The sequence below is a fragment of the Antedon bifida genome, chromosome 2 (genome assembly GCF_963402885.1).
Source record: "Antedon bifida chromosome 2, ecAntBifi1.1, whole genome shotgun sequence".
In the NCBI taxonomy this organism is placed as follows: domain Eukaryota; kingdom Metazoa; phylum Echinodermata; class Crinoidea; order Comatulida; family Antedonidae; genus Antedon; species Antedon bifida.
In genome coordinates, this window is record NC_136227.1 from 15,598,562 (window position 1) to 15,622,412 (window position 23,851).

Consider the following 23,851-nt stretch of genomic DNA (forward strand, 5'->3'; position numbering starts at 1 on the left):
AACAAAAATATTTATTTAAACAAGCTATTTACATATTAATTGATAGACACCAAGATCCAACACACTACCTCTGTTCTGTAGTAGACAAGATCTATAAATCCAAACGTAAATAGTAATACTATCCGTATCCGTCATTTTATGTTAATTGTGTTCAATATGGATGCACCACTTCCTGTGTGTGCCACCGATGTAAAGGTGCAATTTCCAAATAAATTGATTGATTGATTGATATACTAATAATGAGAAAAACTGCTGGTGCCAAACCAACTTAACTATTTGATATGTAGAAGCAAGAATAGCATTCTCTCCGGTGTTAAATTTTCACCACATACTACACTAACCCCATAATGGGAAGCGGGCCTCTTTATCCCATAATATGAGTGAGCTTTTAAATGTTTGGATTTGATAAATATATTAAAGTGCACAGTTAATCAATTGTTTTGACAGAAAACCCCTACAATTGTATATTTGGCTATCACCATAAACCTACCTTTTGTGGTGGTTGAAGTTGTCCCTTAAGAGAGAGGTTGTGGTCCCTTGAAAGAGGTGGTCGCTTACAAGAGGTGTGTTCTTTAAGAGAGGTGGTCGCTTACAAGAGGTGTGTTCTTTAAGAGAGGTGGTCGCTTACAAGAGGTGTGTTCTTTAAGAGAGGTGGTCGCTTACAAGAGGTGTGTTCTTTAAGAGAGGTGGTCTCTTACAAGAGGTGTGTTCATTAAGAGAGGTGGTCGCTTAAGAGAGGTGTGTTCTTTAAGAGAGGTGGTCGCTTAAGAGAGGTGTGTTCTTTAAGAGAGGTGGTCACTTAAGAGAGGTGTATTCTTTAAGAGAGGTGGTCACTTAAGAGAGGTGTGGTCCTTAAGAGAGGTGGTCACTTAAGAAAGGTGTGTTCTTTAAGAGAAGTGGTCGCTTACAAGAGGTGTTCGATTATAAGAAGTAGTCCTTTATGAGAGGAGGTGATCCCTTACAAGAGGTAGTCAATTATGAAAAGCGCTCTCTTAAGAGAAATGTTTGCTTACAATGTATGGTCGTTTTAGAAAATTGGTCGTTTACAAAAGTGGATAGACTGATAGCTAAATAAAAAAAATGCATTTGCACAGATTTAAACAGGTTTGTAAAATATATATTTTCTATATTAGCTGGCGATAGTGTGAGGCAATTTTTGTTACTACATTAGTTGTTGACCGTTCTACATTAGCTGGTGTTGACCTTTTATTTACTACATAAGCTGTTAGTGTTTCTACATTAGCTGGAGGTTTTACCAGGGAAGAGTTAAATCCCTGGTTTTACTACATTAACAGTTAACAACAAGCATTCTTGTAAGCCCCTTTAAGGTTTTGACTCGGTGTTTTTAGTTCATCCTCTTTAATTGGCTACCTAAAGACCTATAGACTTTCTAATGCAGAAACTTCTCAAACAGGCACACTAATCTTGCGTGCACAGGGTCTGTAAAAAAAGCCGACTTTTGTCTGTGTACGTCTCAAAATAAAGTCAAACTCTGTTAATGACCGTCCCCATAAGTTTATTGTTCTGCATTTTACATCTATTTATGTATAGCAACTTCAATTTTTTGACAACTTGAATTGATTATGTATACTTTTTCTTTTTTTACTCTGTCTGCTTTTTTTTTGTATTCCGATGTATTAAAGAAAGATTGAAAAAAAAAAAAAAAAAACTTCAATTTTCTGTAGATTACCTTATTTAGCAATGTCAATAATGCACCATCATTTTTAATGAGAAATTTCACAATTTCTGAAGCAGGTTTGTGTCTTTGAATCAGGTATTCATATAGTGGAGGATTTCCATTCTGTGGAAAAAAAATCAATCATGAAGTTTAAATTTTTTTTTTGTGAAAGAAAAATGTGTGTGATTATCCTTTAAAATAATTCCATAATTCACATGTGATAAAATAATTTGTTTTAACTATGATGTTAATCTCTTTCCAACACAATCACTTTAATGCAAATAAAATACAAAACCCATGTTTTCACAATATATCCTAAACTAATAGTCTATTCATTACAATTATTGTGTTTTCATACCCAAATGGCAACATTTAAAGCATTTTAGTGATCAGATTTCAAGTATTACTGTGTGAAAAACACAATTTAAGTCACGCTTGCGTGATTTTTATCAAAAAATTCACCATTCTTTCTGGAAATGTTGGGTGCGGCAAAGACGCCGACAAAAATAATATTAGGGAATTCATGATTCAACATTTCAATCTTTATCAAATCATAGTATAATGTGTATTGTCTTTATGAAATAAGTGAAAGGCCTACTGACAATACACTAACAGTAAAAAGTAAAATACATTGTTATTCAGTTTATATTAATCGGCTGTTATAAGTTTGTCACCTCTCAACAAATCAAATGATACATTGGGAGGTTTTATGAAATCATGTCCAAACTATACAGGGCGCTATAATATTTTTGAAAAATACATTAGACCATAAAGGGCGCTAATAAAAATGTAAAGGTTTTGGTATTTATAATAGTAAATATGGGTATGCCAAATGGTGGAAAATACAATATTTCAATTATTAAACAATACATGAATTTATTACAAACGTTGTGCAGATATTTAGCATATTTTATTTTTCTTCTTAGTCTTAGAGATTGGAAATATCAGGATATTTTTCTGTATATTCAAAATTGCTTTTGCCATTATCAGCATAGTTGGGAGGTCTGCTCTTTATAAGTTATTTAACTGAATGATTCAGATTTCAATGTCAATTTCTAGATTGAATTACACATTGAGAATAATCCTGACATCTGTTAAAAAAATAAAATTTACTTATGAAATTGGGACAAAGTTAGAATATGATATGGTTCATTGGATAACAAATTATTAAATTGAGATTTGAGCTGTGCGCATGCGTAGATCAATATTGAAATATGGCTACAGAGTATAATAATAAAGCATAGGTTATAGGATTAAACGCCCATATTAAATAACTAATATGAAGCCGGGCACATAATCTCTACCCACTGCCATTACTTCATGTCGTCAAAATATCCGATCCAATCTCAGCATAAATTATACAACCCACAATCTTCCTATCAGTTTAAAATCGCTGTGATAGTAGATATATTGTCATCTTTGAAGGAATGGTTTTTTAAATAGGTCTACAAAAAATCACACAGTTGAATAATAAAAATAATTGTCAGTATTATTACCTCCGCCAAGGAGGTTATGTTTTCACCCCTGTATGTTTGTGTGTGTGTGTGTGTCTGTGAACAGCCTGGAGGCCACAGTTTTTATCCGATTCTCACCAAATTTGGCAACAATGATCTATGCCCCAAAAGCTCGGACGAGTTCGAATTTGAGGGGGAAAGGTCATAGGTCAAGGTCACAACTAACAAAAAACTATTTTACTGCCTAGAGACCACAGTTTTTATCCGATTCTCACCAAACTTAGCCACAATGATCAATGACACATCATATAATTGTGAAAGGTCAGGGTCAAAGATCAAGGTCCACAAAAAACAAAAACAAATAAAAAAATAATAAAAAAAAAAACCTCAGTGGGACTTGAACCAGCGATCTCAACTGTGAGAGGCTGGATACATAACCATTACAGCACACTGTCATCCACAACTTTGTAGTGTGCAGTTAGCATATTTACACTTAGAACTAATAAAAAAAAATGTAATTTTACAGTAGGCGGAGGTTTGTACTCTCGGAGTACCCTCTAGTTAATCATTATATGATGAACCGGATATAAGAAAAAAAAAGAATAGAATAATTTACTAGAGTAGGTGAAAGATTGTTGCATACAGTATTTCTGAAAATTGTCTGTATATATATTACCTTATTTTGTGATGTCACCGATGCCCCCTTATTTATGAGACAGGTCACCATTTCTAATGTAGACGTATATCCAAAAGCCAGATGTGCATGTAGTGGAGTGTTTCCATCCTGGAAAGAGATTATAATTATCAGGTTTTAAAATACTGCTTAAAGAATAAATGTTACATTGGTATTCTGTCACATGACAATTTTATTCCTAACTCATTTATAGCAGAAAAAAAAAATTACACTGACTAAGGCTAGTGCCACTCACTTTATACCTCTGTATAAAAATAAATATGTAAATTCCTTATTTTCTTTTTATTTTGTAAATGTACGACCTCTGATGCATTTTACAAATTATATATTTATACTATGTGCATATTTATACTAGGGTATGTTCGGACATACAATGTTGTCTTTTTTTTTATGATATTTTTTTATGAAAGTTATAATTTACAAAAATATCCCAAAGTGAAAATAATTTTAGATCAGGAATATGTGCCTTTCTCAGTTCCAATATAAAAAAACAATATATATATATTTTTTTTGATTTTTTAAAATACAATATTGGAGGATGCACTGATATGTTATACAGTATCATTAATTGATGAAAAGTGTTACTGTAATAGTAGACCAAAATAATAAATAATTGGTCATTATCACTGGCAAGCCCAATAAACTATACTGTTGTGACCATTAACAAGTCAGAACTATATTTGATCTTGATCTACCTAAAAAAATAATTGCTTTTGAATGAAGGTTGGTAGTAGACATTAGGATAACACAATTCAACAACATTTGTATTTATTAATAAATATTTCAGTGATACTCATTAATATCCTGAGCATTCTAATTCTGAGTTCAAACTTATGCATATTTGATCTTGATGAAAACAGTGTTTTCAGATGAGCTTCATAAATTTTGGAAAGTTTTCTTTCTGTTTCCCCGACACAACCGCATCTCTATTTAGAGCGGGGCATGGTCTCTTTCTTGATAAAAATAGTTTCTATAATATTGAACTGAAAAGAGTTTATCTTCACTGCACAACATAGAAACATTGTAAGATGTTTTATTCTTTAATCCGTTCATCTTGTTTAGTTTCACAAACATAAACCACGACGACAACAACAAAATTACAACTAAAATTATAAATCAAATGATAATAGGGAAATGCTGTGATCACATTAAATCAAACTGTACTTTAAAGTGTATGAATCCCAATTGCAGCAGCAGATATCAAATGATCTGATCATATAAATTACTAGCATCAGCACCCGTCTTTGTGTGAGCCCTACTGACGAACAGATTTCAACCTCACCAAGGTTGACATAGTTATACTTAAAAATGAATTAAAATCTCATTTTCTATGTTTTAAAGTAGGCTATGCATGAATGTTTACGGTCAGTAACTTTCATTGTAACAAAAATAAATACAGAATATTTTACACTACTGTATATTTTAAATACACTTTAGGTATATCGTCCGTAATCTTAAGTTAAAAAAGCAAGTAAACATTATTTACGAATTCGAAAGTATTGCTAGAACATATTGAATTGAAAAGAATTTTGAAAATTATGGTACGTCCGTAGATATGCAAATAATAAATATTATTATTTAAATTAATAATTACCGTACAGTACAAAAAAATGTTTCCTACAGTAGTAGCCGTTTATAACTGAAATATACAAAACAAATAAGATACAAAATGTGACGCTTTTATTATCTTTACATGTAATTAGGAAGCTTACGGAAGAATTATAAATTACTCCATGGGCTTATACTATATATACATTAAGAATAATATAATAGGCAAAGTATGTTTGTGCGTATAGAGTACAAGGGGAAAAAACGTAAACATACAAAAAACAGTGATGAAAAACAGGATGAATCAGGAGGTAAATTTATATTGTAATTTGTCAAGGTGATTATTGATTAAGGTTGTGGGAAGTGAATTAAGTAAACTAAAACATTTAGTAACTTGTACAATAAAAAGAATAGTCAATGTGAAATAGGGTTAACAATGCAATCAGCATGTATGAGTTGCCATAATGCATTTAAAATCAAAATCAGTAAGTCATTAAAATAAAAGTTGATATGGTTTAATTGACTTTTCAATTCTTTTAAGGCTTAAATAATGAAAAATTCAAGAGAATAAGTTCACAAACTGAGAATACGCATTAAGTTACAGCAAGTGCAGGTGTTGGTTGTAAGAAATCTTGTGCGCGTAACTTTGTGAAACATGCCATTTTTAATCCATAGAAAGTTGACTCTTGATATGACTTAAATTAAAAAAGTGTCAATACAAAATGACGTTTGGTTTTTTGATCTATGATCAATCATTTAAATTCATAAAATCGCGCGAAAGTCATGTTGCGCAACTCTGACGTTTTTAAAAAATAGTAGGTGCACAACTTTACGAAGTTATGAAATGTGGAATGAAAGAAGAATAATACAGATAAAAAAAGTTGATGATGATTTTATACAATCACAAGGAGTTATCCACCAAGGTGTGGATAACTAATTATGCAGCCATTTTACAAAAAAAATAATTGTGCTAAAAAATGTTATCTTTTGAAATAAAGTGTGGTAGTTGATTAAAACTTGGATTAATGTAAAAAAAAAAAAAATCCAGATTATTCTGTCCTAGCGACGGATAGCGAATAGGTCGAATAGAAAAATGATTTGACCCCATGTGTATCATCACATACAGGGTAGATGTTTATTTTTGGGGGTTTTTTTTTTGGTGTATTAAAATCTTTTTCAAAAGAAAACAAAGAGATGAATCTATTAAAATAAAGAAGATTTAATTTTATGACTATTTATTTGATGTTAAATTATGGTTTTATGGAATGAAACTACTAAACAGTATTTGCTGTATAAATGCTGTATTCAGGTTGGATAAGGTATTCAGATTAAGGTGTAGTATAATTATTCAGATGGGTATTGTAAATCTTTACATGTTGGTAGTGTATTACTACAAAATGTGAACATATATTGTTATAGTAGTATAAATAATCAAAATACAACTGATATGACCATTCTAAAACCTCTGGTGAAGTTTTATTAATTTCTCTAAATAAATCAATGATTAAAAATGTCTAATAATGGCATTTCAACTAAGTATTAAATAGGCTGTGTACATCATAAGTTAACAGTTTTTCAGTCTCATTGAGCTTTATAGCTCCATGATTTGGTAGACTGCAATTGTATTTTAAGAACAGCACTTAAAATTGATAAAATATAATAGAAATACAATTCAAAGTTTTTAATGTAAATGATTTTAATTAAGATAATTTACATTGTCAGATCTCACTCTGAATACATTTAACCATTTCACATTAAACATCAGTGTGGTAAAAGACCTACTTGACAAACAATAAATTATATGGACACATTTAATATTAAAAACTCATTACAATCCAGCATTTGAGCAGAGAAATAATATTGAGAAAGGTTTTCAATTAATTTTCTCCCTGTTACCTTATTCAAGCTGTGACAATTGTATTTATCATGGTTCTGCACAACCATGAACAAACATCAGAATGGTTGTCAATATTATAATTATTAATAAAGGACAAAATAAAATCTGATCCCATCATAATGCACTTTTATATGATGATCTAGCGAACTCAAGTAGAATAATATAGGTGGTTTCTTGTGTCTTGTGCCTTGTGTTGGAAGGCATTGGATAATAAGACACAAAAAGGTGTACAAGGGTGTCTAGCTGTGATTGACACGCTGCACTATCATAGACGGGTAGATGTTATTGTGTATTAAATAGTTTAAAAAAGAGATGATAGCATTCGGTTTATTCTATTAAAAAAAGTGGTAGGTTATATAGGTTATACGATAATGTGTAGTTTTGTGGAATGAAACTATGTTATGGAATGAATCTACAAAGGCATAGTATCATGCGCTGTTTAAACACTGTATTCATGTTGGATAAGGTATTCAGATTAAGGTGTATGCATATTCAGATAGGTATAGTGTAAATCCCAAATTATTTTTTTTAAGCAATTTAATAATTATAGAAACTACTAATTCATTTTTTTTTCAGTTTTATTCATAAGTATATGTTTGATGTTCTTCTGAATTCAGATTTGTGAGCATAAAATAATATCATGACTTGTTTTTGTATGCAATGTGTGACAATGCTCTATTAACACACATACCCAATTAATGAAGAGGGCGTTGCAAATTACAGAAAGCCACTAATCTCTTCTCTGTATTGACATCATGCTCTTTCATGGTTTTATAATCTATTAGATCATTGTTGTCAAATATAATCTTCCTTTTTTCGTAATTGTTGTATATCTTTATCCATATAATATTAAAATAAAGACCAAAAATCATTCATTCACAACAAGACACAATTCAATCCGCAATATGTGTTGTTGTTCTAAATATTGCATCTTTATAATCTGTTTAAATTGTTATTATCCAATATAATTCTCCCCTTTTCTTTCTTTTTTTTGTGTATTCTTTAACCTTTTTATCCATGTATAATAATGTGTATATAAACATTAAAAACAGCTGTAATTATTTTAAAAAAGCATTATATAATATAAACATTAAAAAGGCGTTAGCATTATAGGAATGCTAAATTGTGTAAGTCATTGATAATCAACTTAAATATTTAATAATATTTAATTCAGATGGTATCATAATATCATGTATAGTATAGAGTTGGAGCCTGTCATCACAATCACCATGGATATGTGACTTAGTAACACATATTATTTTCCTTTTAGTATATATATTATTTTAACTTTGAAAGAATCAAATGGAGCTCAGGAGGCCATGCTTTATTTATAATACAAAAAAAAGGATTTTATCTCTGTCCACAGCTTTTACACTATTACAGACTGACACGTCTCAAACTTTTGGGATTTATTTAAATATAAAAGATAGAACCTTGATAATATAAGTTATAATATAATAATAATAATAAAATCATTTTTGTAATAGAGCTTGTTCACAAACATAATGTGTGCATAAAACACATGAAAAATAAAATCTAAAAATGACCACAAAAGATTACAACAGGAAAAATGTATTAATAGATTAATACAATTTAAAGAAGTTAATAATAACACATACATGTAAATATTTTTTTTCATACTCTATAAAGAGTTGTAAAATAATTCTGCAATATCGTTGATATGAATAAATTATTTGATTTGTTTTCTTAATAGTTAATAGTAATTTATAAATTCATTTCATTTCAAGTAACGTTTATTATTCTTTCAAATAAAACGTTAACATTTGACAAAAATAAATAATAAATATACTTCTGCTTAAAAAAAAAAAATGTTTATCAAATTTTTTAAAAATGCTAAAAAGAAGAGGCTAAAGCCCTAGAAGTTATACATCAATTGGATTACTCCAAATTGACACTTGTGGTAGGCAAGCCAAGTACAATAAATGTAAAAAATTGTGTGTAATGAAAAAAAAAGAACAAAAAGACAGAACAAAACACACACACAAACAAAAAAACAAACAAACATGAAGCATAAAGACAATAAATGGTAATTATTGTAATTTAGTATAGCCATGGGGCAGAGGAGATGAAAAACGGCCAACAATAATCATTTAAAATATACAGTAACTAGAAATTAGCGCCTGTTGAAAAATACAATAACAAAGCTATAAAACCTACACTAATTAAGAGCCATTGTCTGTAAGAATCAAAGAAATATTAAAAATAGTGGCAGACTCAAAAAAATGGATTTCTTTCAAATTTTGCACATGGTTATATATGTGTTGAGAGAAATCAAATATGAAGTATTTTTTATTTCACACATGTATTTCCATGGCAACGGCAAAATTTGAGTTTATGCGGTTTGTTAGTTTGTTTTTTTTAAGAAAGAGGCAGAATATTATATTTTTACAAATTTATATCTATTTTTTATAATGGAAAAAAGGGATTTTATATATTTAAACACATTACAGCCTCTAATAATATACCTATTATCATGATGGATTATTTATACTTTATAGTGCATTATATCGGACGCTTAATGATCTTCTAGTTTTTTTCAAAGCATTACTTGCGTGGATATCACAATACATTGCATATTTTGAACTATCATTCGCGATTATAATCTTAATTAGAGTAAGAACCAATCATTTAATGATAATCCATTTCGCGTATACGAAAGATGATACCTGTAGTACTTTCACTTTCCAAAAATTAGGAGAGTACCAAAAGGGCTGGTTTGGGATTCATCTGAATCTTTTTTTTTTTTTGGTCTTTTGTGAGTTCGTCCCACTTTTATTATCATACTCTGTTATAAATATTATATTTTTTAAGCATATTTTTTCCTTTTGTTTAAATGTTACAATGTTAAAAGTAATAAAAACATTGCATTCATTATTTTACATTTAAAAAAAAGTAATTTAAATATATAAAATAATTAACAAAATGCCAATAAAAGACGAAAAAAATTGATTAATAACGTACTTTTGACAGTTGTCATTATTCTATAAAGCTCGTGTTCGGGTAGAGAGGCTATAAACTCAGGGGAGGAATATAAAATACCCTCCCTTTTCACCATGACAAAAATGAATGAGATGAGTAAGAAGAATGCAAAAGTTTGAAAGATAAGGTATTTACAGTAGAATGGATAGCATGGAATGATCTATTTAATGAAAACCGTAAGGTTAGAGTCCATACACTGTGCAAGTCCAAAATAGTATTTTGGCTCTGTGTGTATGTGAGACGCTTCATACCCGGATGTAAAACTTCGAAACCGGAACAGTATGCTTGATATGCAGATTTTTCTTAACCTTTAGACCACTGGGGTTTTTATGGTATTTTTCAACTTCGATTGGATAACAAACCTTTTTCATCCTCGTCGTATTACGGAGGAGCATAGATATATGTTTATAACTATCAAAACGTACTAAAAAAGTGTAACAGTTTTTCTTTTACGTTAGCCCATTTTTGTTCAGCTTTGATAAAGTTATATGCGTTTTCATATTTGATTAAATTGGAAAGTTCCGTTTTGTATACATTTCATATTGTTTGTGAAACATTTTCTTCCTTTAATAAATTATTATAGGTAAAACATGACTTATTAATACAAAAATAGAAAATAGAAATAAGTTCATTGATGAGTTTGCTGTTAGTATTCCCTGTAACAATGTTTTATATCCAACTGGAAAATTGATGGCATGTTTCGTTTGCAGGGAAACACGTTACAATCATTAAATCAAACTTTCTCCAGACTGGTTAGATTGTTTTACAAAGAAATATTATATGTTTTTCATTTTCTATTTCAGTTTTACCTTTTTTGCATAGGTCAGTTTCCACTATCTTCCATAATTTCAGCTTTACACTATACATGCTAGAATTCTGTGCAACAGCTTGAAATTAAATCATCATTTAATTCATCTGAATCTTATCAACATTTTTCATTTTTCCCTTTCATCCGCCGCCACCCACCGCTTCCCCCACTGCCAATGGGGAGGAGGAGCCGGTTTGATCCTCTCTGAATCCATCTGGCCTCCACATCGTACCGATGTGTGAAGTTTATGAGCCAATAAACGTCATCCATGAAGATTCTTTAAATTCGAAGTCGTCTTCCAGAATTCAGAGTATTCTAAAGTTAAAGTATTTTCCCGTTTTTCCATTCACATTTCACTAAGTAAAAGTGTGATGTAAGATTCGCGACAACACGACATATTACCCAATTCTCCTTTTTATAAGACGTGACATATTAAATACATTCTAATATAAAGTTTTTTGGTGGAGAGTAGTCCTACAATGATAATTATTATTGGACATTTTATACACAAAAGCATCTCATAAATGATCGGTTCACCTCTACGGCCTGAAAGTTCTCATTTGGGACGAGAAAGTAAAGCCCAGAACAAAAGTTTTATATGCATTTTCAAATATTTTTCGTTATTCGAGTACAACTTTTTATTTTGGTCATAAGAAAAGATTGATGCATTTAAACAATATTTAACAAGGCCATATACATGGCTGCAGTTGCGTGCTAAAATTTGAGTTAGTGTTTACCAACCGACCGACTGACCATCTGACCGACTGACATAGTTAGTTGTAGTCGCGTTGCACACGCCTACTAAAAAGGTTTGGGAGAATTAACACATTAGCTTAATTCAACCTAAACCCCATTGACTGGCAGCCAATTTGACTATTTTTTGCTTTAAATTACTTTAAAATGACTTACTCAACAAAGAACTGTTTAAGAATTATTTATTCAGGAAGACAATATATCTTTCAGAGAAAATCAGTTTTGTGTCCCGATAGTCATCATCGGTCGGTGGGTTACGATAGCTGTGTAAAATAATAACACAGTGTTCTCTCGAAAATTAGAATACTATATCCGTCAGACGTCTTCTAACTTTATATAAAAAATCTTCGGGGGAGGATTACATTTTTTACATTATACGATATGGATGTCAATAGACAATTCAAAGAAAATTTAACAAAAATGAGAAAATATTTCAGACGACTTTATTCATTTCATCTTTATATATCGTATATGGGAAATGGATTGTCATTTAAATGATTCTTACTCTAATTAACATTGATTATAATCGCGAATGACAGTTCAAAATATGCAATGCATTGTGATATTCACGCAAGTAATGCAGTAAAAAAAAAGAGAATGTCCCGAATAAAACCAGATATTAGAGATCATTACGTGTTAGCAGATATTCAATATGCAGATAATCCATCATGATGGTATACTGGAGGTTGTAATGTGTTTAAATATATAAAATCCTTATTTTCCCTGATAAAAATTAGAAATAAATTAGAAAAGTATATTCTGCCACTTGCGTTTAAAAAAAAGAGGCAATAAACTAACAAACCGCATCAGGTTTCGTATTATAATCTTATATTTAATTCATTGAGGTACAGTTAAAATTGTTCGATAAAAATATGACGGGTGAGGGCGCACTTTATTATATGGAATATTGTATTTGAACATTTGTAAACATATATCTGTAAATATTTTAGTTTATACTTTGGTTTTCTTTATGTTATGTATTTTATTATATAATTTATTGTAAACTATACTTAAAGCCCCCTTCCCTACGTTTTTTAGATCTAATTTAAGATCACAAACTATATTTAATATAAAAATAATACTATATGGTCCTATTGCGATAACTTTTTTCGTCTTTAAACGGTTAAAAATGTGAAAAATAAGTCGATTCTAATAATTATAGCGGCCCGCTATAAATCCCAAAATGCATTGCGCGCGGATTGATATTTTTGTTTTTCACCTGTAATTCGCCCACTTTTCGATCGATCGTGAGGCCAAAACAAATGGAAGACTCCTAACTTTTCAGCGAAAATACCGGGTTTTCCCCAATTTGTATCAACGGAGTCTGGCAAAAATAGAAAGACAATTAATGCAGCAACTATACAACGTCAGGCTAGGTATATAGCTAGCGTACGATGTTCGTACGTTACCGATGTTTACCAGCTAGGCCTACAAAACTAAGCCTAGCTAGGCTAGGCCTAAGACCGTCCACGAGAGGTCGATCGCCGCAAGCTAGTTAGGTAGTGCATTGTTTCTCACTTTTTATCATAATTTACCATAAAACGTACATTTAAGACAAGGAATGACATGGTTTAATGTTTTTAAAGTGATATATATGTATTATTTTCCAAAAAACGTCCAAAATTGCAGGGAAGGGGTCTTTAAATTATTGTATAAACTGTTAATGTCGTAGGTTTTATAGCTTTGTTATTGTATTTTTCAACTGGCGGTAACGGCATCTCGTAATGTCAGTCACGCTTCGTACGCATTTGCTGTACACAATAATACGACATGAGGCGGTTATAAATTGGGTATAAAAAAAGTCTAATTTTCTCAAGACGCAACATCAAGAAATGTTATTACCAATATACATAGGACCTACGGATGAAATTTTGTTAGGGTAAGTTCTTATACCATGGTGAGGGTGATTTTTGACCAGACTAATATCACAAATAAAAATTTGAAGTTGTATAAAAACACAAGAAACGTTTTATTACATATATGTAGATTTAGTCATAATAAATATAATATAGAAAATAGAATATCGCAAATGAATAATCAACAATTGTAATTAATCATTCAATATATCTGAAGAAAGAACAATGATTAATTTTAAAATGTCGAACAGTGTTTTTTGTAAGAAATATTTCTTGTTTAATGTAACTTAAAATATGAAATCAAAAGAGCAATGGATTAGAATGTTACAAACTGTGTAGATCTACTCTCCTTGAATTGTACAATAGAAATGAGTTCTGTATTTTAGCAGTAAGTAGCTGAATGAACTTAATGATCCACACGGTGAATACAGGCATACTGCAATTATACTGATTTTACATGTGTGACAATCATGATTACAATGTTGTTGTGATGACTAACCTATCTAGAAGAACCTTGTGAATTCATTTTGAGAAGAGTTTTAACAAACTATAGACAAGATAGATGGGGGTTAAGATACTTCAGTTCAGTAGAATAAATAATAAATATAAGGTTTTATCAAAGATTATAGGTCTATGCTCCTGGAAATTAAAAATCAAGAACATTTAACTGATACATTTAATCAACTGCAGGTGGTGCCACCATTCACCAGATATTAAGCACCAAAATGGCAAAATGTATGTAAGCTAAAAAGGAAGAAGAGCAACATTTTAGGTTCAAGTAGTAATTAGTGGTTCAGTCTATAATACTACACTATATTATTTAGTAGCAACTTCAATAGCAATGCCTCTATTAAAACAAAAACCATCTCCGACGACCCAAATAGTTCGATGTAGCCTGCCATATAGTATTGCCTTAAATTTAGTAATCGCTTTTTTAAATTGCCAGTTTGACTGTAGTTTATTGCACTTGTTTATCAAAAACGAGAAACAGAAATATTGCTTATTAAATTAAATAAATTCAAGAATCAATATGAAACAACGTTAAATGATTAAGGCACAATTTATAAATTATTCAAAACGACAGAAACACATCCAAACTTGTTATATGGCAATCCGCTGAAACGCATTTGAGAAAGGCTGGTTGGAAGCTGGCCGTTTGAGACTGTATATTCCGTTTGGTAGTTGACTGTATGACTGCAGTACATACATTATGATCGCGATATAAATAAAATTAATTATATTTATTTATTTAAAAATTGGTATCAAATATACAAATATTTTGTTCACGTAATCCTGGGGATTCTCCACCAAAACTACATCCCCGGATTACATGAACAATGCTTTGTATTTTGATATCAATTTTTACAGTTTGTGATTAATTAAATTTATTTTATTCAAATCGCGAAATCAAATTCCATGTGTTCAATACTGGCCATTACTCAAGCTTCCAAGAGACGGTACTGTGTCGAGCGCATGTTTTCTCGCTCAACTTCAGCCATTTTTTTAAAATGGTGGGAAATTCCAAGAATTTACGTGAACAAAATGTTTGTATATTTTGATATCGAATTTTAAATAAATTCAAATCGCGAACATGATGTGCATACTGTAAAAAAGAAAGCCAAATGAAGGTAAGTTATTATGATACAAGATGCATTTTTGGATTAAAAAACAGTTATAGGACAAGCCTGCAGATAACAACAAGCAAAAGCAAAGCTGTGATATTATTGTGTTAGTTAGTGATTAGGGGTACCTATTTGGCTGTATAATTGTGCCATTTCTTATAAAGTATCATGCATCATGTTAATAAGTTACAATACAAATCCGAGTGAATATTCCACTTGTTATGTACATGGATGATGCTTTATTGTCTGAAAGAATTACTAAAAAGAAAGTCCAAATGTTTACCAATTCTATTTTCGAATAAGGACCATGGGTTACTCTTCAGGCCAGCTACTTCAAACACATGATTTATACGTCAATGTTTATTAAGCAAAGGGAAACTGTCTGAATACTTCCACTATCGTAATAAGGTTAACTGTATAGGCTAAATCTCTTTGTAATTTCTACCCCAGAAATGTTGATCAGCTTTTCCATGGTGACGTCGTACCAAACACCTATCAACCTTGATGGTGCTCACTCATCGTTTACAAATATCGGCAATAACTTCTGCAAAGGTGACAAGCAGGAATTGAATGTATGAGTGTATAAACCTGTGTCTGTGTTTGAAGATCTCAATCCTGTGTGTCACTATGGTCATGAAAGCCATGTTACAGATTCATTCATTATTTCACCTACTGTAAAGTAGAACCAAAATAAAACCGAAAGCAATTCGGATGCACCAAAGGTGTATTAACAATTGCTCTTTAGTTTCATTATTGAACAAATGGTTTGAAGACACTGCTAATAATATGGAGAGCCGTGTCATGCTGCTTGATTATAAAAAGATTTTCAAACTAATTGATCACAACGTCTTAGTCGAAAAACTTCGCACATTTATAGATGTAGATCAAAATTGACCATCATCTATTGTCCTTGGCATCACTTAATGGAGGGGTTTATCGTCTATTTTAAATTAATGATTTACCAGTGTATATTCCACTTGTTATATACATGCATGATGCTTTATTGACCAAATGTTTACCGATTCTATTTGCGAATGCGAACAATAAAATGATCTTTAACAAAAAGAAAATAGTCGAAATATACTGGTCAGTTGTAAGCATAAAAAAAATGATTAGGTGTAATGTGTAATGTAATTAAGGTGTAATTTATGAGTGACCTGTCATGGCAATCCCATGTGAATAATTGTAGTCAGCAAAATATGAAAATATTTTAAAAAATACACAAATCGGACTATCGCAAAGGTTCAAAATTTGATGTTAACAAAGATGGCAGCCATTTTTTTAAAATACTAGTAACCGCTTGTCGTAGACAGCTGTATTTGGTGTCAAATTATTCAAAATATATATATATGTTTGTTAAGTATCAGCTGCTGCTTTCTTTCGTAAGTACTTGATTGTGTGACGATAATGTTGAAATTTTCTTTGCTGCATTGATCTAGGCAATTCCTATTGTTGATAATATGTTTGTATTTATGTGAATTTTTATCCCTACCCATATGTTCTTGAATCCTTGTCTTTAGATAGACGATCAAAAGGAATGAATAAATTAGATAATATTGGTGCTAGTGGCGAACCCATACTTACTCCGTAGATTTGTTGATAATATGCATTATCATTGTAAACGAAATGAGTGGTTGAATTAATTTGTTTAAATGCTTTGTTATAGTTATATGTTCTGATTGAAGAGATGATTGGTCTTGTTTTTGGTGATCCATCACTGTCCATCACTATCAAAGTCCATGTGAGTTTTGGTAAACCAAAATAATCTTGCGGGTGCAAACATTTTGGGTAGATATCTTTTTAGGTACTCGCTTCATCTAACTCGCCTGCTTTGTACTAGTTTCGTAAGAATTGTTGTAAAGATCCCTCTCTTTTGATTCTAGAGTCTAATACATGGAGTTTTGTAAATTTTGTTGAGTCGTCAATAATTCTGTTAATACAAGCGTTGTACATTGCTCGATAATCATAATGTTAACTTTGGCGCCTTTCTTCGTTCTAATTATAATAATATCTTTGTTTTTCTTCAATTGAGGTCGTAATCGTGTCCATGTCCTTTCTTGATGGTTTGTAGGTATTATTAAACATGTGTGTGCAATCTTCTGCCTTGTTGGTATCAATAATTTCTTGTAGCATTTTATAACCGATCAATTTAAAGCAAGCAAATTACTGTTTTGTTTTAAGATAGGAGGCCTATTGTACATTGTATTGTATATTGTATGGACAAAAAAATGCATTTTGAAAAACAATTGTTTTTTTCCTGCCAAATTGCAGGCCATATTGGATTCTGTCATGACAATGTCATCGTATCGACTTGATTCATCAACTACTATGAGATGTAGTTATTAAAGTAACCCTCTGCTAATTTAAATCATCATAACACAACTCCAAGTAACAAACCATGAATTGGTTTTCCATATCTCCTATATACAGGAGTGAGTGAGTGGACATTTGTATATTGTAAACAATGTACTACTACAGTAATGGATTTAATATTTCATATGAAAGAAACAAAAAACATGCAGTGCAACCTACTACTACAAGAAATACTTTGCCTTATTAACGACTAAATAACCTACAATTCAAATACTAAATAGAAATGTTATAGTTGATATCATGTAAAAAGTTAAGAAAAATATGCATTATGTCTGCAGAAATGCAGTGCAACCTACTACATAAGACCGAAAAATGTGTACAATTCAAATACTAAAATGGTGCTATCCTGTACATAAATGCACAAGTCAGATTTAATAATTTAACAAATTTATAAAAAAAGAGACAGCAGGTACCAATCCTCTGGTCATGTTGATATCTTTACCCCAACCCCATCATTCATAGACACAGTATCATGAATGCTGATAATACTATCGATTGACAGTAAGTAAATTTATGTGAACCAAAAGATTATTTCTTAATAGGTGTTACTGCCGAAATTTGAGCATGTGCATTTTGAATGTCTTTGTCTTTGTGGTCTTTCTCTATTTCAACTAATGAAACATAGCAACCAGAAGGATTGATTGATAGGAATGAAGGTATGGAAATATAATGTTATAATAGTGAGCAATTGCTAACAGAAATAGCTAATGAGCAAGCGTAAAGAAAGAGTTTTCATCCAAAAGAAAAACTTGATTCGATCTTTGGTGTTCAATTTGAGCATGCGGCAAATATTTACCGTAGACAATTTTTAAGCTTTCCTTTTTTTATAGCAAAACTGGCATTGTTATTTTGTTTTAATTTACCAAAATTATACACACAGTGACAAATTTGTTGCCAACATGAAAACCATTCAATAATATTATAATCGTTATAAAAATGTAATGATAAAAAAAAGTTTGAAGAAGATTGATTATACAGAATATTCTGAGACAGATACAATGCAGGAGCTGCATTAGTTGTAGTTGTCATACCAATACCCAATGATTGCTAGATTAACTGCAGATTTTTAATAGCACCAAAAATAGCATTTTAAACTTTTTAATTTTTTTTCGGTCTATGTTGACTTGTGTGCACTATCTTGATGGTAAATTTGTTAAATTTAAGATGCTGAATAATTAGACAATTTATTAAAATTGAAAATAAGAAAAAATATGAAGGTATTAACAAGTAGCCTCTATACCGTAATAAAATAATTACATTCTTAGGCTGCATTTTGTGCTATTCTGTTTGAGGAACAAGCATTTTAAACTAAAATGAAGAATAAATATTTAGGATTCTGATCACACATATGGTTTTCAATACAAAAATTAATTTAACTTAACATTATTTTGTTGGTCTACTGCTGCTGCCAAGTCTACTAATGTTTGGCAGACATTGACATGACCAAATCGTGCACCCAAACTTTCTATTTCCCATATGTATGGATGCATGCAATAACAAAAACAGAAAAAAATGCAAAGCGGGGAATTTTGGCCTCATTGGCCGCAAAATTGGATCAAAGATTTTGGATAATGATATAACATTCCTAGTACAATTGGGTCATTTTGATGTACCACATTTGTATACAGTAGATGCGTGAAATGGGAACAATTTATATAAACAAACAAACTATTATAGGTCGAATAATAAAAATGTTACGGTTATGGTATTAAAGTCTCCTTTGAACATGATACATATTTGAGTGTATAGCTACAAACGAATATCAATATATTATCTACAATTGTAACTCAAAGTATTGATATGGATTGCCATGGTAAAGGTCCTCGTCAAATTCATTTACACAATTATTATTTAAAGAATAAGGCACTGTAATCAATAACTATTTAAAAGAGTACCCATGGGACTACAGAGGTGATTACTGAGTAATAATTGCATGTAATAAGTTTATTTGTCCCAACATTTAGTCTGTCCATTTGTCTGTAAGTCTGTCCAATTTTTTTGTAAATTAAATCAAACAAATTGACCAATCACAATGTGATGGATTATCCGAACTGTTGCTTGTTATTGGTCAACATTGTGTTGACAACCAAAGTAAACCAAGTTTTATTTCTGTTTGACTATTTTTTGCTTTTAACAAAAAGCAAATATATCACCGTCAACTAGCACTGTATGTTTGATAGGCTTTACACCAGTTTTATGTATTATCATCAAAGGTAGTATATAGTATAGAATTACCAATTTATTTGTATTTTAGTTATTCTGGTTTTTTTTTAGGCTTCATCATCCAAATCTATTTAGTCTGAATTAATTTGAATGTTAATGTAAGAGGCTGAATGTAATGACAAAGACTATTATTGTTTTACAGTAGAATGAAACTATAAGAATGAAATTGTCAGTCCTAAATGAATATATATGATGGAAAGAAAGACATTTTAAAAATCAAAAATTTTGGTAAAGGGTGAATGAGTAGAATGTATGACTGACATGACTCAGAAGCCTGATTCTAAGAGGTCTCTGTTGACTATACATTTACAACAAAAATGAAAATACTGACAATAATTAGTACTACTGTATTAGCTGTTGCACGTAGTGTGCTGTTGACAGTGACAGTACTGTAGACAAAGGGGACGGTAAATGAAAGGATACGGTAATCTACACAAAATAATAATCTGCGCATGCTTATGTACAGTATACTGAGCATACTCTGTTCTGTTCATTATCAGGACTTATATTTGGTCGATTTAACATTCAATCCAATGGACGGAGTAAAGTTCATTGCATCATTTTGAAACTTTGCAACAATAAAAAATAAGTGTACAGTACGCAAAGGGAATACACATTGTAGTTTTTCATTTTTAGTTAAACTTAATTAAAACATCATATCTTGTTATTATTGTATATTATATAATACCTCGTGAGGGAGAATTGAAAACATCAGACAGTCGAAGATTCAGGCAAGCTCATTGAAAAAAAAGGTAATTTTCAAAGAATACCAAAGATGGAGTTAAAAAAACTTTTTGGGGTGTCTACCCATCGAGTAATACAATTATAAAATAATAAACTAACCCTCCTACTGTATTTTGAATGCTACAAATTGAAATGATTATCTATTTGTGATAATTATACTCCAGGAATATTAAATATTTTAAATTGTATTGAACAATTTGAATTAATTAAATAAATTTTTCTATTTCTGATGATTATGATTTATTATTAAATTCCTTTTACATATCACTATTACATACTGTCATGTGAATAACCTTAGTGTAGAACCCAAATTATTATTTACAGTAAAATTAAAGTGCTATGGACATCTCTGAGTGAAGACATATACTTTGCTCTGCATAATATTAATTCCCAACAGTTGATCATTTGGCAAATCTAAAGCTATGGGTACAGTAGCTTAGCAGCTGACATAAATACTAGGATTGACAAGGAAAGAGCATCACTAAAGCAAGGCAAACCATCATTGCTAAACAGAAATGTTATGGAACTTCAAAGTAAAACTAAGGATAAATTTAAAGCTACAACGGATAGTTTGACATGAATGTGTGAAGCATCAAATCTAAACAGGATACTTTAGCTACATGGAAGCTGAATTGCTACGAGTTGAAAGGCACTCTAACAACCTAAGATTTGGTGACATCAAGGAAAAGATCAAATGCAACTTGTAAAGGACATATTTAAAACTGATCTTGGCTTAAATAAAATGTTTATAGAAAATGCACACTGAACTGGAAAAATTAAGGTGAAGATCTATGCCCAAGACACATTATCATTTGTAGAGATCCATTGTGATTCGAAAAGCTAGGCAATGATTTAAAGACAACAACCTTTTATGTGATAGATGATCTGCCGGCTACCATCTTTGTCATATGCATAATGTATTTAATAAAATATGTTATGAACATTTTAGAACACAATTATTGGTTTTTATTTATTACAAAATATGACCAGATTTACTATTGACAAAAGAACTATCTGATTAGCTTTTTATAAATCAATAAAAAAAAAAAAGAATTCTATAATTGGCTTTATTTAAGTCAACTGAAGTATAATAATATAGAACATTTTGCTGTTATTATAATTTAATTGTTTTCAAAATTTAAATCATGAAGATTTTGTAATATTGTGGGAGAATTCAACATTGTTTTAATCAAATTAATAAGCATAATCTAATTAATAATTATTTTATATCATCTTATCAAGTATTGTTCTTTTTTCCCTACGATTTCTAAACCAACGAGAATTTAAAAAAAAATAATTAAATGCAGAACTTATTTTTACACACATTTTTACAGACATCTCTGATCATTTACCTATTTAAAAAATAATTGATTATGATTAACTTTAAAATAGGTTGACATTCCTGACCATTCATACTGAATTAGAGATATAGGTGCATTTTGCAACTGATTGGTCTAAACTATACAGTTAATTCTAATGTTGGATACATTTTTTTATAAACTTTTTGCAGTTCAAGAGAAAAAAAACCACTAAAACAACTATGGATGACAACCCTCTACCCACCCCACCTAAATAAATTTAGTAAACATAAACTTTAACAAATTCATAAATGTTCCGATTTCTCAAGATATAAAAAGTATAGCAACATTATTACTGCACTTCAAATGAAAAAAAATGCTACGAAACTAAATTCAATCAGGTTAAATGTAACATTTTTAAAAAAATGAGAAGTAAAAAATTCTGTAATTAATTCCGGTAAAGAAAGTAAAAATACATATGAATGATGAATATGTTTATGATACAAATCTAATTAGCCAGAATTCAGTGATTATTTTTCAAAAATGTGTAGAACTACCTGTAATTCTATATTCTTAAAAATACTAAAGACCTAATCTCTTAATTACCACCTCCCATATAGCCTCTCATTTATATCTGAAACAGAAGTGCTTAATATAATTAATAATTTGAATTTTAGTAAAGGTTGAGAGCATGATTCTTAAAAAGGTTGCGGCATTAATTATAAGCCATCATTCATGATGGGTTCTGTACCTAATCATATTAAAAGTTAATCCTGTATTTAAAACGGATACTTTTATACCAATCTTAATTTTACCCATTTTTTAATAATAATGAAAAATGTATGCATACAATACCACTTGACATGCTTTTCTTGAACTCACTAATTCTGTTAATACTGCATTTGAAAACAATTAATTTTATGAAGTTCTTTTGTAGATTTATCAAAAAATGTTGATGTTGTTAACCATGATATTTTCAAGTTGTTTTGTTATGGTATTTTGGGGCCTTTCTTAGATTGGTTTAAAAGCTATTTTACAGATCAAAATCATTTCAAATTAATAATTAGTGAATCTTCCAGACAACCTTTTTTTTTGCAGATGATACAACTTTATTATATTTTAATAACAATATTGATGTCTTGTTGAAATTTTTTAATTTAAAGTCAAATAAGCTAGTGAATGGTTCACTACAAACCAATTATTAATTAATACGGCTAAAACTAATTGTATTACTGTAGATATAAACTTACACACAACAATTGTTATGTTTTTTAATAGAAAATTAATTTAAAGAAAAAGTGAAGTATCATTCCTTGGTCTTTTAGATTATTGGCTGCCAACAATTTTTATCAAATAAAATATCTAAATATATTGGTATTCTAAAGAAATTAAAATAAAATGTTTTACTTATACAGTACTGTAACATTGTTTGGGCTGGTGATTACGCCCCCTCTAATTCGAGAGTGAAGGTTTAGCAATTATAAACCAACAAATGATGCTTAACCACAAAATTAAGTATTTAACAAAAATATATTTAAATTTTAATTGACAAACCAAGTGAGTTGTACACTACTTATTCAATCACTTTTATGTTGGTAAAATGAGGTTTGCTATGTTTTTGGAGGATTGCAGAGTTTGACAATTATTTTAAACAAAAAACTGATGTTTTACCCCAAATATAAGTGGAATAGTCTTGATCTAACCATTGTTTCTAATTGTAAAAACTTTTAAATGATATTTGAAAAATCAGTATCTGTCCAACTACTTTTCTGATGAAATAATACGCTATTGTCTATATTTCTGTTGATTTTATTTATTTATTTTAAGTTCTGGTTCCTGTATAGTTATTACCTTTATTCATGTATTTTATTTTATATATTTTCTACTTTTTAAACAAATTGTG

General features: G+C 30.2%; 1 protein-coding gene across 1 annotated transcript in view; it reads right to left on the reverse strand.

Annotated features, from left to right (window-relative positions):
* LOC144835479 (uncharacterized) overlaps nt 1-23,851 on the reverse strand; it is a 79,660-nt gene that overhangs the window by 18,060 nt on the left and 37,749 nt on the right. Inside the window, exons 3-4 of the mRNA XM_078690564.1 lie at nt 3,809-3,916; nt 1,691-1,801 (exon numbers count right to left, since the gene is read on the reverse strand). Of these exons, the coding sequence (XP_078546690.1) occupies nt 1,691-1,801; nt 3,809-3,916 (219 nt within the window). The remainder of the gene's footprint in view (nt 1-1,690; nt 1,802-3,808; nt 3,917-23,851) is intronic.